The sequence below is a fragment of the Suricata suricatta genome, chromosome 17, assembly GCF_006229205.1.
Source record: "Suricata suricatta isolate VVHF042 chromosome 17, meerkat_22Aug2017_6uvM2_HiC, whole genome shotgun sequence".
Classification (NCBI taxonomy): Eukaryota; Metazoa; Chordata; class Mammalia; order Carnivora; family Herpestidae; genus Suricata; species Suricata suricatta.
The window spans coordinates 11,475,284-11,494,468 of record NC_043716.1 but is presented as its reverse complement, the minus strand read 5'-3'; the positions used below and the strand labels follow the sequence as shown (position 1 = coordinate 11,494,468).

At 44.1% G+C, this 19,185-nt stretch overlaps 1 protein-coding gene across 1 annotated transcript in view; it reads right to left on the bottom strand.

Moving 5' to 3' along the window:
- Positions 1-18,893, bottom strand: part of TNFRSF13B (TNF receptor superfamily member 13B) — a 34,156-nt gene extending 15,263 nt beyond the window's left edge. Inside the window, exons 1-2 of the mRNA XM_029927941.1 lie at positions 18,821-18,893; positions 1,742-1,879 (exon numbers count right to left, since the gene is read on the bottom strand). Coding sequence (XP_029783801.1) covers positions 1,742-1,879; positions 18,821-18,878 — 196 coding nt within the window. The 5' untranslated portion in view covers positions 18,879-18,893. The remainder of the gene's footprint in view (positions 1-1,741; positions 1,880-18,820) is intronic.
- Positions 18,894-19,185: the final 292 nt, after the last annotated feature.

The following is a 19,185-nucleotide window of genomic DNA, read 5'->3' as shown; positions in this document are numbered from 1 at the left end:
TCTCCCATCAAATGATAGCCCCTGAAGGATCATCTGTTTTCAAAGGGCTAGAGAGTTCCATGAATATTTGTGGAATGACACAGTGAATATTCTCCCTCATAATGGTCGAAGGGTCAACCATTAGAGGTTCACGCTTATCACTTTGGAGTCACGTTCAAATCCTAATTTCCCACTGTTACTGTGTGACCTTGGGCAAGTCACTCAGCCTCTCTGAGCTCCACTCAATCAGTATTTATGAATCACTTACTATTTTCAGTCATGGTGCCAAGCTTAAAAGGAGTTCACAGACTGATTTATTTTTTTTAATGTTTATTTCTTTTTGAGAGAGACAGAATGTGAGCAGGGGAGGGGCAGAGAGAGAGAGGAAGACAGAATCTGAAGTGAGCTTCAGGCTCTGAGCTGTCAGCACAGAGCCTGATGTGGGGCTCAAACCCACAAACTGCGAGATCATGACCTGAGCCGAAGTCAGCCTGAGCCACCCAGGAGCCCCTCACAGACTAATGGTTGAGGCAGACATAAAACAAATATGCACAAAAGAACGTAACGCAAATCATGATAGGTTCCATCAAGGAAAAGAACAAGTTATGAAAAAGCATAGCAAGCAGGGGCGCCTGGGTGGCTCATGGATTAAGCGTCCTGCTTCCACTCAGGTCATGATTTCATGGCTCTTGGGCTTGAACCCATGTCAGCATGTCGGGCTCTGTGCTGACAGCTCAGAGCCTGGAGCCTGATTCGGATTCTGTGTCTCCCTCTTTCTCTCTGCCCCTCCCTGGCTCGCACTCTGTGTCTCTCTCTTTCAAAAATAAATAAACATAAAAAAAAAAAAAAGAATAGCAAGCAGAATTTCTTTTTCAAGACAACCAGAGAAAATTGGATATAGTCTGAGTGCAGATGATGCTAGGGAATTATTGGTGGGAGTGACAAGATATTGAGGTGATATTTTGAAGGCCCTTATGTGTTGGGGATTCATGATCTAGTATTTACAGGTAAAGTTATAGGAGTTCTTGGATTTGCTTTAAAATACACAAGCAAAGGGGCACCTGGGTGGCTCAGACGGTTAAGCAGCCAATTTCAGCTCAGGTCATGATCTCACAGTTCATGGGTTCGAGCCCCGCGTCAGGCTCTGTGCTGATCATTTGCTCGGAGCCTGGAGCCTGCTTCAGATTCTGTGTCTCCCTCTCTCTCTGACCGTCTCACGCTTCGTGTGTGTCTCTCTCAAAAATAAATAAAAGTTAAAAATTTTTTTAAATACACAGACAAAAAAGATGGTGGGGGAATAAAAAGGCAGAACTATAAAGCGCATGATGGGTAGGTAAGGATTTATTATGCTATCCTGTGTGATAATTCCTATAATAAAAAGTTTCAAAAGCAAGTCAGAACAGAAAATGACAGAGGAGGATTTAATTTCTCTTGGGCAATCAGATAAGACCTCTGACATTTGGCCCGAGACCTGAAGGTTGAGTAGGAGGGAGACGAGTGAAGAGTGACAGGGAAAGGCATTCCAAGCAGTGGATACAACATGTGCAAAGGCCCTGAGGCAGGAAGAAACAGCATGTTCAAGAAGGTGCAAGGAGACCAGTGTGGCTAGAGCAGAAAGATCAAGGGGGTGAGGGGTACCACAATGTACATCTCCTTCCAGCACCTCCTCTTCAGGCACCCACGTGAAACGGGCCAGAGGGATGTCTAGGGGGCGGGGAAAGAAGGGGTGATCCACCCCGTGGGGCTCAGGCCCAGAACTCACTGCAGAATGCTGCACAGGTACGTGGAATCTGATGGCTGCAGATGAGTTTGCAGGAGAGGCAGATGTTCAGTAGGGGATCCCAGTACTGCTCTTCGGGGCACTGACCCATGGCCACCCCCGTCCGCAGGCCCTGTGGAGCTGAGAGGCAGGGAGCATGAAGGCGGCTGGCACCCTGCTGGAGGTCAGAACGCAGACAGCCTCTCCCACTCACTTTCCTGCTCTGTCCCAGCAAGCGCAGGGGGAGCCAAAGCAACTTCCAACCCCAGCTGTGCTCACTGGGGGCCCGGGGGCGGGCCATCTCGTGTCCCCAAGCCTCCGTTTCCCCATTTGTGAAATGGCAGTTCTGGGGCCCCGTCTCTTGCATCAACTGTGCCCTCCTCATCCCTGTTCTTTGCCCTCTTTAACATGCCCTTCCTACCACAGTGCCTTTTCACCTGCTTGTCCCTTTGCATAAAATGCCTTCTTCCTTCTCTGCTGGTTATTTTTTCCTGATCCTTTAGGTCACTGTTTCAATTTCATTTCCTCAGAAAAGCCCAATTCTTTCTCTTCCCAGATTAAGACTCACCTCTTCTGCACACTGTTACTTGTCACTGTTTTCACTTCACCTTTATAAGTGTGACTATTTGATCCTGTCTCCCCCAGGAGCTGGGAGCATCATGCAGGCAAGGACTCTAATTTTTTTGTTCACTGCTGGGGCTCAGAACCTCAGTAGTGCCTGGGACATATTGGGTGCTCATTAAGTGACTAAAATGAAAAACACATCTAGCTTGCCTACAGCAAGCATTCAATAAATGCCAATTTCCTTCCCCTTTTCTTTTTTACTGAGGTACAAGACACACGACGTGATGTGTGTGAAGTGCACAGATCTTAGGTACCCAGCTTGATGCCTTTCTCATATGTATACACTGGCGTCACTGCAAAGTGTAGACATTGCTTGCACTCGGAGGATTGTCTTGGGTCCCCTCCCGCCCAGTGCTTCACTTCCAGAGGTGACTCTACTCTGACTGTTATCCCTGTGGGTCGTTAGTAGTGTCCGCTCCTGAACTTCTGTGTCTGGTGCTTGGCCTCCCAACATATCTGAGGCGCCTCTCTGTTGAGGTTCTATCAGTCGCTTGCTTTCTATTGCTCAGTCTTCTATGGTATGAGTGCATCTCCTTTCCTGTCATTTTCTGCCTGATTTCCTGGCTTCTCCAAAACTTCTCCTTTTAAACATTTTGCAAGGCGTTTGTTTACCCTTTAATGAAAGTAAGCTGAGGATACAGCTGTGGCTCCCGGTTTAACACGGTACCGTAAACACGCGGGCTTAGTTCTTTCCCTCTTGACCCCCTACTATAAGGACAGAAAATGATGTTTACCCTCAAAGAGAGAGTGGAAGACTGCAGGCGGGGACCCATGTGGGCGACATTTTGGAATATGGAAGGCACGTGGACTGGGGTGACGGACTTCAGGTAAAGATCTCTTTTCTTTCATGCCCACAGGGAGAAGGAAGCTGTCTTGAACCACAAAACCCCAGAAAGTCTCTGCAATTGGAGGTACCAAGTATCTTTGACAATGGGAGATGGGAAGGCAAATCAATGAAAGAAAAGACTGGTTGGAAATTTATAGAAAGAGAGCCTGACCCCGCCGGATTCCACCTCCAGGCAGGTAACAGCCTCTCACCAACCTGAGGAGACTCGGTGTCTTCTCAGCCACAGCTGAGGGTGGCCATCGGGTCCACTCTCCCCAAAACACTACTTAAGGAGTAGTGTGGCCAGGGTTTTAAAAACTGTCTCCTTCCCTATCAGCAGCTGGCAGGAAATCAGCAGACTCTGCTCTGGGAAAACTGACCCACAGGAAAAGACCTAGAAGCACCAACTGGGAGACTCTCTCAAGAAAATGCCCAGGTTTGCCCCTGAGCCTCGGAGCAAAGCTGCTACACTCACAACCCCATCCGTTTACCCAGAACTTCCAACAGCTGTTTCTGCCTCAATCTCAGTTGTGAACCAAAAGCTACAGGTCACCTGATATTGGAGCACCACGTCTCCATGAAAGAGAACTCAGACGGAGCAAGCAGAAGGGACATGCGCGGAGCCAAGAGAGACAAGGCAAGGAACAGAAGAAAATTAAAAGGCGACAATTGCAACCATTGATACTGATATTGATAGGAAGATAGACGGATTTTTACATTCGTGAAAAAGAATGGAGTGTTGTCTTTAAAAAATGCATAGAACAAATGAGAATTATTAGAAATTAAAAATATAATAGCCAGAATATAAACATCAGTAGAAGGGGTTGCAAGATGTAATTGAAGACATTTCCTAGAAAATAGGGAGAGAAAAGATATGAAAATTATAGAACTATTTCAAGAAGTCCTGAGGTTGACTAATGAGAGTTCCAGAAAAAACATATTTCAAGGACTTAGCTTCTGAATTCAAAGAACCAGTCAGGTATCTGGCACAATAAATTCTCACAAGCCATGACCCATCATCATAAAATGTCGGAGGACCAGAGATTAAGAGCAGGTTCTAAAGCCTCCTTGAGAACAAGCAGGTTACCCTGAGCGTTCTGTTAGGGTCAGTGGGCATCTTGAATCAAAACCGGGCTGTGAGAACAGCGTCCGGTGGAGTGGAAGCCCCAGGAATCTGCTCTCCCTCCTAAGAGATGTTGAGCTGGCAGCAACCATCTGAAGTAATTGCTTTGGAACTTATCCAGGGAAGAACTGGATGAAGACACTGGTAAATTTTTGGAACTCTGGTGTATTTCAACGTATTCCATGGTGGTGGCCGCCATTCCTCGGTCTCCAACCCCATGTAGGCAGCAGTGTGGGCAGCTGTCCATAATGCTGGTGCAACTGGCTGGAACCTGGGTGGGCAAGAAAGACCTCGTGCTCCAAATACTGGGGTGGTAGCCTCTGATTGCTGTTTGCTGCTGTTGATCTATGAGGGGCTAGCACAGAGGTTGGTGACCATTGTTTCAACCCCCAAGAGCTGAAGTAGCTTCCAGGGGATTTAAGGAGACAGTGCTTCCCTCTTCCCACTCTTGGAAGCCAGACATTTAAGGAAATCTTTGTCAGGTCACTGGCTGACTGCAGAGATAAAGGAACAGGAACTTCAGTGCCCACACACAGTAAATACATACTGTGCAAAAATAGTTTGGAAAACCCACGAAGGGACTCCGGCCATTAACAAACAAGATACAGCAATCCCTGAGTATTGGGAGAATTAGAATTGCTACAACATAATACTCAAAATATCCAGTTCTCAGAAAACGTATGAAACATACAGAGAAATGAGAAGATACAGCCCATTCACAGAAAAAAGCATTTGACAGAAATTTGCCAATCAAGAAATACATATCCAGCAATACTATCCTTCAAGAATGAAAGAGAAATTAAGACATTTCCAGATAAACAAAAGCTGAGGGAAGTCATTCCCAGTTCATTAGGCCTGCCCTCCAAGGAATGCTAAAGGGAGTCCTTTGTGACAAAATGAAAGTACTCTAGACATCGACACAGCCATGAGAACACATACGGGACACTGGTAAAGGTAACTACATAGGTAAATATAAAAGTGAGTATTATTATACTTCTTGTGTGGTTTGTAACTCCTCTTTTTTTCCTATATGATTTAGTGGACCAATGCAGAAAACAATGATTATAAACCTAGGTTAATGGGCATGAAATTTATAAAGAGGTAATCTGTGACAATCACAATATAAATGGGAAGGGATAGAGATACAGCAAGAGAATGTTTGCATATTATCAAAACTAAGCTAGTATTCAAATTAAGTTGTTATCAGTTTAAGATGTTAATTATAATCCCCAAGGTAACCACTAAGGAAGTAACTTTTCAAAGTACAAAAAAGGAGGGGAGTCTGGGTGGCTCAGTGGGTGAAGCGTCTAACTCTTGATTTCACTGTTTGTGAGATGGAGCCCTGCGTCGGGCTCTTCACTGACAGCATGGAGCCTGCTTGGGATTCGCTCCCCAACCACCACCCCACTATCCCTGAACAAATAAATAAATAAACATTTAAAAAAGGAAAGAAAAAGTGAGTCAAAATGTTATATTAATAGGTTTTAAAAAATTGAAATCATTCAACGTATCTTTTCTGATCAAAATAGAATGAAACTAAGAATCAATGACAGAAAAAAAACTGGAAAATTCACAGACATGTGGAAATTCAACAACATACTCTTAAACAACTGCTGTTGCAACGTGGAAATCACAAGGAAAATTAGAAAGTACCTTGAGATAAGTGAAAATTAAAACACAAGTTACCAAAAGTTATGGGATACCTAAAAAGTAATGCTAAGAGGGAAACTTATAACTGTCTGTATGCACTAAAAAGAAGAGGTTCTCAGACCATAACCTAACTGTACACCATGAGGAACTAGAAAAAGAAGAGTGAATTAAACCCAAAGATGGCAGAGGGAAAGAAATAATAAAGATTAGAATGGAGATAAATAAAATAGAGACTAGAGAAACTGTCCTAGAGAAAATCAACAAAACCAAAAGTTGGTTCTTGGAATAGATTAACAAAATTGACAAACCTTTAGCTAGACTGACTAAGAAAAACAGAAGAGATTCAAATGACTAAAGTCAGAAATGAAAGTGGGACATGAAATGATGCTCAGCATCACTCATCATCAGGGAAATGCAAATCAAAACCACGGTGAGATATTACCTCGCACCTGTCAGAATGACTAAAATCAACAACACAAGGAACGAGAAATGTTGGTGAGGATGTGGAGGAAAAGGAACCCTTGGCGCTGTTGGCGGGAATGTATTTGGTGCAGCCAGGGTGGAAAGCAGTAGGGAGGTTCCTCAAAAAATTAAAAATAGAGCTACCTTGCAGTCCAGGAATCACACTGCTGGGTATTTGCCAAAAGAATATAAAATGCTAAAATACAAAATACGAATTCTAAGAGATACACGTGCCCTTGGGTTTTTTTTTTTTTAATTTAAATTCAAGTTGGTTTGCCTATGTGTAGTCTTGGCTTCAGGAGTAGAACCTAGTGATTCATCTCCTACATATGACACCAGTGCTCATCCCAACCAGTGCCCTTCTTAATGCCCGTCACTCCTTAACCCAACCCCCACCCACCTCCCCTCCAGCAGCCCTCAGTTTGTTCTCTGTGTTTAAGAGTCCTTTATGGTTTGCCTCCCTCTCTGTTTTTATCTTATTTTTCCTTCCCTTCCCCTATATCATCTGACTTTCTCATATTTCACATAAGAGTGAAATCATATGATATCTGTCTTTCTTTGACTGACTTACTTCACTTAGCATAACACCTCCTACTTCTATCCATGTTGTTGCAAATGGCAACATTTCATTCTTTTTCATCACTGACTAGTATTCATTGTATATATAAACCACATCGTCTTTATCCATTCATCGGCTGACGGACCTTTGGGCTCTTTCTGTAATTTGGCTACTGTTGATAACACTGCTATACACATCAGGGTGCACGCGCCCCTTCGAATCAGCATTTTTGTGTTCTTTGGATAAATATCTTAGTAATGCAATTGCTGGGTCATAAGGTAGTTCTATTTTTATTTTTTTGAGGAAACTCCACACTGTTCTGCAGAGTGGCTGCACCAGTTTGCATTCCCCCCAATAGCATGCACCCCAAGTTTATTGGAGCATTATTATAATAGCCAAACTACAGAAACAGCCAAAATGTCCATCGACTGATGAATGGATCAAGAAGAGGTGGTATAGGGGCGCTTGGGTGGCTCAGTCAGTTAGGTGACCGACTTTGGCTTGGGTCACGATCTCATAGTTCATGGGTTCCAGTCACGTCGGGAATGTGGGCTGACAGCTCAGAGCCTGGAGCCTGCTTCAGATTGTGTCTCCTTTTCTCTCTGCCCCTCCCCTGCTCACTCTGTGTCTCTCTCTGTCTCTCAAAAATGAATAAACATTTTTAAAAAAAAGTTTTTAAAAAAAGAAGAAGCAGTATGTATCTACAATGAAATATTATCCAGGCATAAAAAAAGAATGAAATCTTGCCATTTGCAACAACATGATGGAGCTAGAGAGTATAATTCTAAGCAAAATAAGTCAGAGAAAGAAAAACACCATATGATTCCACTCATATGTGGAATTTAAGAAGCAAAACAAACAAAGGGGGGAAAAGAGAGAGAAGGGCAAACCAAGAAATAAACTCTTGGGGCACTTGGGTGGCTCAGTCAGTTGAACATCCAACTTTGACTCAGGTGGTGAGCTCATGGTTCGTGAATTCAAGCCCCACATTGGACTCACATGGAGCTGCTTTGGATCCTCCGTCTCCCTCTCTTTACTCCTCCCCTGCTCACGCTCTGTGTCTTTCTCGAAAATAAATAAATATTTTAAAAAAAGAAGAAGAAGCAAACTCTTAACTACAGAGAACAAACTGATGGTTCCCAGAGAAGAGGAAGGTGGTGGGGGGGGGGAGGCGAATAGGGGATAAGGACTAGAGTGTACACTTATCATGATAAAAATAAAATAAAATGGAAAAAAGAGATTAAAAAAGAAATGAAAGTGGGGACATTACTACAGATTTTACTGATGATCAGAATACTATGAACAATTATACATCAAACAAATTGGGTAATCTAGATAAATAGACAAATTTCTAGAAATGTACAATCTATAATAGAACTGACAGGGAAGAAGGAATATCCGAACAGACCTCTATATATAAACCAGTAAGGAGACTGAATCAGTAATCAGAATCCTCTCAGTGAAAAGCCCATAACCAGGTGGTGTCAGTGGGGAGCTTTACCACGCACTTAAGGAAGGATTAACATTAATACTTCTCAGACTCTTCTAAAAAACTGAAGAGGAGGGAATACTTCCTAACTCATCCTATGAGTTAGCTTTACACTGATATAAAGCCCAATAAAGACAACAAAAGGAAAGAAGATTACAGACCAATATGCTTTATGAATATGGATGTAAAAACTCCCAACAGAATATTAGCAAATAAATCCCAACAGCATATTGAAAGCACTCTACACCACAGCCAAGTAGGATTTATTCCTGGAATGCAATAATGGCTCAATACATGCAAATCAATCAATGCAACACACCACATTAAAACTATACGTTCACCTCAGTGGATGCAGAGAAAGCATTTGGCAAAATTCAACATCTTTCCATGATTTAAAAATAAAACACCCAGTAAAGTAGAAATAGAAGAGAATTTAGTCGATATAATCAAAGCCATGTATGAAAAAACTCACAGTTGACATCCTACGCAATGACGGAAGATCGAGAGCTTCTCTCCTAAGATCAGAACAAGGCCAGAATGCCCATGCTTATGATCTAAATTGAACACAGTACTGAAAGTTCTAGCCAGAGAAATTAGGCAAGAAAAAGAAATAAGGTATCCAAATTGGAAAGGAGAAAGAAAAATTATCTCTGTTCACAGACGACATGATCTTATATGTCAAGTCCCTAAGTTACACACACACACACACACACACACACACACACACACACACCTATTAGAGCTTATATTAAGTTGTAGGATACAAAACCAATACACAAATATATATATTTGCAACCAACAATCCTAAAAGGAAATTAAGAAAACAACTCCATTTACAATGGCATAAAAGAAGAATAAAATACTTGGGAATAAATTTAATCATGGTGGCACAAAAAATATACCCTGAAAAACTACAAAACACTGCTGAAATTAAAGAAGCCTAAATAAAAGACATCCTATGTTCATGGACTAGAAGACTTAATATTGTTCAACTGGCAATAGTAACAAAAGTGATCTACAGATTCAATACAGTCCTTCACAAAATCCCAATGACTTTTTTACACAAATACAAGAATTCATCCTAAAGCTTCACATGGAACTGCAAGGGGCCTTGAATAGGCCAAAACAGTTCTGAAGAATAAAAACAGTTGGAAGCTGAACACTTCCTGATTTTAAAACTTACTGCAAAGTTAACAGTTAAACAGTGTGACACTGAAATAAAGATAGACACGCAGACCAGTAGAATGGAATAGAACCCAGAAATAAACTCTCATATAGTCAATTGATTTTCAACAGGGGTCTGAAATATTTAATGGGGACAGGACAGCCTTCAATACTTGATGCTGAGAAAACTGGACAACCACATACAAGTGAAAGAAGTTGAGCCCTTACCTTATGATATATACAAAAATTACCTTCAAATGTATCAAAGACCTAAACTTAAGCCTAAGACTATAAAACTTTTATATGGAAACAGAGCAAAACCTTCATACGTTCAATCTGGCAATACCACTTTTGATATAACACATAGATATACTGGGTTTCATCAAGATTTTAAACTTCTCCGCATCAAAAGAGTGAAAAAAAAAACAGTTCACAGAATGGGGGCAAATATTTGCAAATAATATCTCTGATAAGGGATTAATATGCAGAAGGTATAAAGAACTCCTGAGGGGCTCCTGGGTGGCTCAGTTGGTTAAGCGTCCGGCTTTGGCTCAGGTCATGATCTCAAGGTTTGTGGGTTCAGGCCCCGCATCAGGCTCTGTGCTGACCGCTAGTTCAGAGACTGGAGCCTGCTTTAGATTCTGTGTCTCCCTCTCTCTCCGCCCCTCCCTGCTCATGCTGTCTCCCCTTGCCTCTCAAAAATAAAAAACATTAAAAAAAAATCTTCTATTAAAAAAAATTTCCTTAGACTCAACAGCAAAAACTGAAACAACTCAAATCAAAACTGGGCAAAAGACTTGATTTGACATTTCCCCAAAGATGGCATCCAAACGGCCAACAAGCATATAAAAATACTCAACATCACGAGTCAGTAGAGAGATTCGAATCTAAACTAGAGTGAGACACCACTTCATGCTCATTAGAATAGCTCTTACTTAAAAAGGAAAAATAACAAGTCTCGGCAAGAATGTGGAGAAAGTGGGACCCTCATGTATTGATTGCGGGAATGCAAAATGCTGCAACTGCTCTAGAAAACAACTTGGCAGTTCCTCACAAAGCTAAATATAGAACTCCCACCTGACCGAGCAATTGCACTCCTAGGTGTCTGTCCAAAGGAACCGAAAGCAGCAATCCATACAGATACTTGAACACTAACGTTCACAGCACCGTTATTCACAATAGACCAGAAGTGGAAACCCCGAGTGTTCATCAACAATGAAGGGATAAATAAACAGTGCTATATATACTGGAATATCACTCAGTTATTAAAATGAATAAAGTCCTGACACATGCAGCAACACGGATGGACCTTGAGGACCTTATGCTACGTCAAATAGGCCTGATGTATGATCCGCTTACACGAGGCACCTAGAATCGGCAGATTCATAGAGGCAGAAAGTAGACCAGAGGTTACCAGGGCCTGAGGGGAGGGGAGAGGCTGAGGTGATGAGAAATTTTGGATCTAGATAGTGGTGATGGTTGCAAAACATTGTGCATGTACTTAATGCCGCTGAATTGTACACTTAAAAATGACTATAATGGTAAATTTCATTATATATATATTTAACCACAAGAAAGCCAACAAGAAGGAAGAAGAAAGTGAGACAATGCTCTGAATTTATGATAGAAAACTGTTTGCAGTCTAGAACACTACTTGTTATTTATCAAACATGAGGTCGAAAAGGGCATTAGGAGGTGTACAAAATCTCAAAGCTTGTATCTTCCGTCCACGCACCATTTCTTGGCAGACTACTGGGGGACACGCTCCATGCAATAGAAGGAGTAAACAAAGCGGTGCGGAGTCAAGGAGGAACACAGGACCCAACTCAGCAAAGAGGAGCAGGTAGGGATTCTCAGCACGATGCTGAAGGAGGTCTAGGAGAGAGCTGCCTGCAGGCCTAGAGGGAGCCCCATCCAGCTGAAATCCGACAAAAGAGGGAAGGGATGTCTCTGAGTCGCTGATGAACATTGAAACAATAGACAAGCCAGTACGTTTGACCAGTTGACAGGCTGGGTTTGTCTCGGAGCTGAGGGTAAATCACAGGTGTGGGCAGAGAAAACTCAGGAACTATCAACCCCAGGGAAATCACAGCACCCGGATGGCTCAGCTGGGAACAAACTTCACCTCATCATAAACCTGTGAGCAACTGTCAGTGAATAACTCAGAGACTCCGAATTATGTCTCCTATACAATAGTTTACTCATCTGTGTTAGTGGAGACAGTCCCTGGACCACTGTCAGGGAACAAGCCGATACCAGGACTTACAAGAGAGAGGAAGAAGAAAAGGGAGAACAAAGCTACAGAAGGCTTTATATCTGGGGGCAAGCTGATTAGCTGGCAGTCCACCCTGAGCACCTGGCTTGACTAGAGGGAGCCAGAAGAATTTCCATCGTTGAGGGCATCCCTGGAAATCTTGAGGGTGTCAGAGTGGGCACTGTGCCAGGCCGCCTGGGAGTGTGACCTGCTAGTCCTGCCACATCTGCCACAGGGTCAGCCCCATCGCCGGCCCCGGAATTGCTCAGTCTCCACGGATCTAACTAAACACGGTGCTCTGGGAGACTGGGTGGAGGGGGCTGGCGGGGACACAGAGGGAAAGATTTGAGTTCTCGTCTTAGAAAGCAGGAAATTAACGCACAATGTCTAAAATCGAAAAGTCAAGATCTAGCAGTGTGTGCATATTATATTCTGAGCATTCAGGTGGCAATGGCTGAGAACCATTCCTAGCTGTGTGACCTTGGGCAGAACTTAGTGTCCTTGAAAGCCAGTGTCCTTATCTGTAAAATGAGGATGTTATTGCTTACTTCAAAAGGCCATTGTGAGCATTACATGCATGGCAAGTGCTTTGCCTGGTATGGTGCTGTGCAATTAGGAAAAGGTTAACCCCCTGAGCTATTGCCCTTATTAATATTGCCACTCCTTGCAAAATGGAATATTGTACTGGCCAAGCCTGGACAGTCAAGGGAAAATTAAAAGGGCCAGTTCCTGCCACAAGGGCCCAAGACAACCTTGTGTCTTTCTGTATGGTAGGAAGAGGGTCCTGTCCTTAGGAGAAAAGAGGGTCCTGTCCTTAGAGAAAAAGCCTCAGCTTCTCCTTCTTGCTGTTTGGAATTTTGCCAAGAAAATCTGTCGATGTGACTTGAAAAGAAGGGACCATAAAAGCTTCAAGACAGGAGGAATTTCAGGGCGCCTGGGTGGCTCAGTCGGCTAAGCCTCTGACTTCGGCTCAGGTCAGATCTCACATTCGTGGGTTCGAGCCCCGCGTCGGGCTCTGTGCTGGCAGCCAGCTCAGAGCCTGGAGCCTGCTTCCGGTTCTGTGTCTCCTTCTCTCTCTGCCCCTCCCCCTCTCATGCTCTGTCTCTCTCTGTGTCAAAAATAAATAAAACATTAAAAAAAATTAAAAAGACAGGAGGAATTTCTCATCCAATCTTTGAGTAAACACATGAGCTGGGGGGTTTGTACTAGGCTGTCAATGGGGGGTGGGGCCAGGAGGAGATTCCAACATGAAGACATGGGGGTGTGCCCGACACCGGGGGCACACCACATGGGAGAACTGACAATGATCACGTACAAGCCTGCTTTTATTTCCATGAAGAAGGAAGAGGAGGGAGGGAGGAGGAGAGGAGACAAAAAAGGAAATGAGAAGGTGGCTTTTCACTTCAGTCCGTTGAACGGGATTTCTTACCAGGCTCTTATGAAATATTGAAAACAGCTCTGAGACCAGCCCCTGCCAGCCCCACCTGCACCCAAAACTACCTTTCAGGGCTTCTCAGAGGGGTGAGCCAGCCATCCCCCTGCTGGACCTAAGTCAGAACTAAACTAAGTCCTGAGAGCACTAGTCAAGTCACTTTCTCAGTTTTGTGCTTATAGGGAATTTTTTAAAGTAGGTTTCACACCAAGCACAGAGCCCAACATGGAGCCTGAACTCATGACCCTGAGATTAAGACCCTGAAATCAAGACCTGAGGTGAGATCCAGAGTCTGACACTTAACTGACTGAGCCACCCAGGGGCCCCTCCCAGGTCTGCTATGTAAAAAGGGGACTGCCACTTCTCCCCATTGTAATTTACCTCCTGTTAGCTCATTTTGAAAATCGATTTGTCACAGTTCAGTGACAGAACGTGTGAGAGAGCAAAGGGGTCTGGGGTGGGGAAAGCGCAGTTACGCCTCACATCATCCCCACATCCCCTTTGGAAAGGGGGCGGGACCTCAGTTTTCATTATCTGCAAAATGGGCGGTATAGGCTTTCCCCTGCAGAGAAGCTTCTCTCCAGGACATGTACAGAGACACGGCTGCCAGGTGGTGGTTATTAGTCTGATATAAGCGGTATAGAATATACTGGATTAATTCTAGTCACAATTACAATCATTTTATAGAAATATAAAACCATATAAACATTTATAATGATAGAAAACTATCATGATTATTAATAATACCAATAATATCGTCAAATTAGCACTCCGGGCCTGGGAACTGCTCCCACAACCTCTACTTGTGGCTTAAGCATCATAATTTTCTAAAGCACTTGTCCCCATGGCTGCCTTGTCCCCTTGCCTCTCCTCTGAGCTGTCTTACATGTGCCTTCCCAGATGACCGTGTGGCCTGAGCACGTCTTCCTGGTGGCGGTTCTTGTTTTGTAATTTGACGTTTGGGAGTAGCCATTCTGCCTCCTTGCACTGTCTTCTTCCCCTCTGTATCCGGTGCCGTCAGTAATACCAGGACGTGGTAGGTCCCTGATAAATGCTCATAAGCGATCTGTACATCGTTGGCCCCAGTAAAGACTTTTAGGATGAAAAGCAGTCTCCATCTTTGCACTGTGTTACAGACGGCTGGACTGAGACAATATTTAAGGTTTATTCTGCTCCGTTTCTTCCCTGCATTTCCTTCATTCAAGAAAGACTCAGGGTAAAGATATCTCAGTGGAGGGAGAGAAGAAAGCAAAACTCTTGGCTTTTGCTTTCAAAATTTAGGGGAGAATATTCTTGGTGGAGACAAACTAACTGGGCCAGAGGGGAGCCTGGGTGGCTCAGTCAGTTAGATGTCCGACTTCGGCTCAGGTCATGATCTCGTGGTTTGTGAGTTCGAGCCCCACGTCGGGCTCTGTGCTGACAGCTCGGAGCCTGGAGCCTGCTTCAGATCCTGTGTCTCCCTCTCTCTCTGCCCCCTCCTCACTAGCACTCTGTCTCTCTCTCTCTCTCTCTCTCAAAACAAAACAAAACAAAACATTAAAACAACCATAAACCAGCACAGGAAATAATTTCCCCTGTATTAGAAAAAAAAACAGCCCAAAGATTTAAATGTGAAAAACAATAAGATTATAAGAAGATCTAAAGAAAATATTACCTCATATTTCTTTGTAACCTTGGAATATGAAAGGTTTTTCTAACTATGACTCCATATCCAAAATCTGTAAAATGAGTGATAAAATAGACTACACAGAACAAGCAAACAAAAAATTGCCAAACATGGCCAAAAACACCTTAAGGAAAATCCAAAGGCAAATGAAAAATGGAAACAAAAATTTTCCAGCTCTTATCTATAAACAGAAAGGAAAAGGCCAGCTACCCAATAGAAAATTAGGCAAACACAATGAATAGACAGTTCAGAGATGGGGGAAAACATCATAAAGATGTGTGGTCTCATTCCAAAGAGACAAATAAATTCAAACTAGGCTGATACTCTCTTCCCTCTAATAGACTTAAAAATCTAGAAGCTTAAAAACACCTTCTACTGGAAGGGCCATCGGGAACCTGACACTCTCGGTCACTATGGAAAGAGAGGAAATAGGGGTAAGCCTCGTGGAGGGCAATTTGGCAGCATTTGCCAAAATTACTGATGTATTTGCCACTGATATGTTGATTAAACTCTGGGATTTATCCCAAAGTGTGAAATAATAAATCCATTGCAACGATGTTTATAACATTAGAAGATTGGGAAAAATCCAACTGTTCACCAATAAGGGAGTGAGTGAGTAGATTATAATATGGTTATATACTGGACTGTACATCTATGAAAAATGAGGAAGTTCTTTATATATTGCTATGAAAGAACTCCAAGATATATTATGTGGAAAAACAAAAAAATAAACAGGGTACATAACAACATGGTTCTTAGGGCCCTTTTCCTTCTTTCTTTCTTTCTTTCTTTCTTTCTTTCTTTCTTTCTTTCTTTCTTTCTTTCTTTCTTCCCTTCCTTCCTTCCTTCCTTCTTTTTGCAAAAAGGGGGAAGTTCAAATCTATAAGGTTGGCATGTACATAAAGAAACACAATAAAGAAATTTAAGAAACAAAAAATGGTGTTTTAAATGCAATTTTTAGGAATAAATTTAACAAAAATGTGCAAAACTTGTACACTGGAAACTGCAAAACGTTGTTGAAAGAAAATTTAAACGCCCTAAATAAATGGAGAGACATCCCATGTTCATGGATTGAAAGACTTAATATGGTGAAGATGGCAATATTCCCCAAATTATTCTACAGATTTGATGAAATCCTAATAAAAATCCCAGCTGGCCTTTCTGCAGAATTTGACAAGCTGATCCTAAAATCATATGGAAATACAAAAGACCCAGAAGAGCCAAAACTATACTGAAACTATACTATAGCTAGAAGACTCACACTTTTCAATTTCAAAATCTAACTACAAAGCAAGAGTAAAGAAGACAGTCTGCTAATGCATAAAGATTAGCATAGACAATGGGGTAGAATTAAGAGACCACAAATAAAACCTAACATTTATGGTCAGTTGATAAGGGTACCGAGAAACTGAATGGGAGAAAAGATAATCTTTTCAACACATAGTGCTGAGAATACAGGATGGCCATGTGTCAGAGAATGAATTTGGACCCCTACCTCACACCACAGGCAAAAATGAACTCCCGGTGGATCGTAGATCTAAATGTAAGAGCAAAGAATAGAGACAGAGAGTAGACTCGTGGTCGTCTAAGGCTGGGGGTGGGGAGGGGATGAAGGGTGGGAGTGATGAAAATGTTCTAAAATTAGATTATAGTGACGATTGCACAGGTCAGTAAATATAATAAATAACATTGACCTGTACACTTTTAATGGGTTAACTTTAAGGGATGGAAATTCTATGTCGGTAAGACTATATATTTATTCCAGGGGAGGCTGGAACTGGAAAGATAGAGGGCAGGGAGGGAAGGAAGGCTTCATATTATATACTTTTTTATATGGTCTAGCCACTATCTACTCAAAGAGCCGATTTTTTAAAAAGTTTATTTATTTATTTGAGGGGAGGTGGTAAGGGCAGAGAGAGAGAATCCTAAGCAGGCTCTGAGCAAAGCTGAGCGTGCAGAGCCCCACGCAGGGCACAAACTCACAAACTGCGAGATCATGACCTGAGTCAAAATCAAGAGTCAGCTGCTTAACCAACTGCATCACTCAGGTGCCCCTCAAAAAGCAAATTTACAACACAATCAAACAAAATTAAAAAGAGACTTCTGACCCTTCCCTCATTTGGGGACAGAAGGGGGAGGCTGCTAATCCGCTGTGAAGCGATGGCTGGGTTAGACTGGGCAGGACAGCCCTAGCGAGCTTCCAAGACTCATTCATGGCTAGACGCCACCAAGCTGTGGAGTTTGACGGGGACACAGCACCCGGTGGGCAGATGGTAGACAACAGCTGACCAGAGGGTGCCGTGCCTGCTCCCCACTCATTCTTGCCACCTGGCTTCTCCCAGAGCCATCATCCAGGCCCAACGAGGGGCAGGAAAATCCCAGGACTGACACAGGCTGGACAGAATAGAAGCCTTAGAAAGAAGTTCTGCAGGCCTTCTCAGAACCTTTGCTTGTGACCCCTCAAGGGGGGTTCTGGCAGGTCCAAAGCTCTTTTGAGGTTTTGAGGGACATCTGGTGGGGCAGAGGCTCTTCTTCATTGTGCAGCTGGGGAAACAGAGCCTGGAGAGGGGAAGGGCCTGTCCAAGGTCACACGAGGAGGCCGTGAACACAGGGAGCCTGAACCCCTGAGTGCCGGCCGGGACTGATTCTGCCGCCCAGGCAGCCTCGCTCAGCACCCGGTCAGGTTCTGACCCCTTCCCAGCTTGTGGCCCTGGGGGCCCCGGCACTTTCACCCTGTGTCAATGTGGGTGTCCTCTCTTGGTCTACCTGTCTCAGAAATTTTGTACATTTGAGCCCTTCTCTGGGGACATGTCTGGGGACATGGTTGCTGGATGAAAAAAGAAATCAGACAGAAGCTATGCGCCTTGCCTGAGGTGTGGGAGGCAGAGCAGCAGCGAGTGGTGTGCGAGCCCAGGCTGTGCCCCCCTGACCCTGACAGCCCCTCAGATCTGGCCTTGGCTCCCATCTGCACAGTGATGGGCTTGGACCCGTCTGCTCCACCAACCTGTGCTTCCCGCTTAGTGACTGTGAGGGAACCTTTAAAGTCCTGATAAAATGTCTACAGGGTATGCAATAAATAAACAGCAGGGGGAACAAATGAGACCAGATGGAAATTGCTCTAGATGAAAGCATAAAATCAAAGGTGTAATGTGGTCTGTGTTCAGATCCTAATTTGAACAAATCGACTAGAAAAGACACTGATCAGACAACTGAGAAATCTCAACACTGATCGGCTGCTTGGTACCAGTACTAGGGGATCATTCTTTTCAGAACTGGTCATACCACGACAGTTAGTCCTTTGGGTTTTGAGTTTGGAAAGAGTTTTTAAGAGATCGATGCTGAGGTATCTACAGATCAAACAATGCAATGTTTATTGCTAGCTTTAAAATGACCCAGTGGGGCTGGAGGAGGAAAATGGCGGCGTGGACAAGGTAAGGCCGGCCGAATGTTGATCATCATTAAAGCCAGGGGATGTATGTAGAAGGTTCGCTAAACTCTGCTTTCCACGTTGGCATAAATGTCAGCCTCAAAGTAAAATACTTTCTAAACATCCTGGTCAACCTGACTTAGGTCCTCCAGCCAACTGGGCATTGGGGTGTCTCAGTCTGAATTCCTGCCTGTGCGCTGACCTCCGGCCTCCCAGCTCCTCTCCTGGAATGCAAGCTGCGAACCCCCGGAGCCCCCAGACTTGGGGCGGCCCCCAGACTGCCTGAACCTGTCCATCTGCTGTGGGCTCTGTTCCCACCAAACTCCATCAAACCCACACGGGGCGCCCCTGGCCAAGCCCTCCTTGCCCCCCTCACCCCCACCCGGCCACCTCCCCGGTTACTCACACCACTCCTGGCCCGCCCGGGTCCGGCCACCTCGCCTGCTCCGGCCCAAGCCACTCATTACTCAGGACGTTTATTATTAGCCTTAGATTTGATTAGTGCCTGAGCTGCACTTCCTGGGTCTTCCCCCCAACCTGTAGGATGTAAATCAGCGGCACCCCCTCCCGCCCCTGCACCTGCGTGTTAGGAGCTGAAGTGGGTGGCCTGGGCGTGCTTCAGGAGTCCCCAGCGGCACTGCCTGCGGAGCCCCCACCGCATGCTGCCCACCAGGGCCCGCAGAGCAGGGGGGGCTGGTCTGGCCTTGAGATGAGGTATAAACTGGTATGACCCCGATCTGGCCCTGACCCCCCACTCGGTTTCCCACCCGT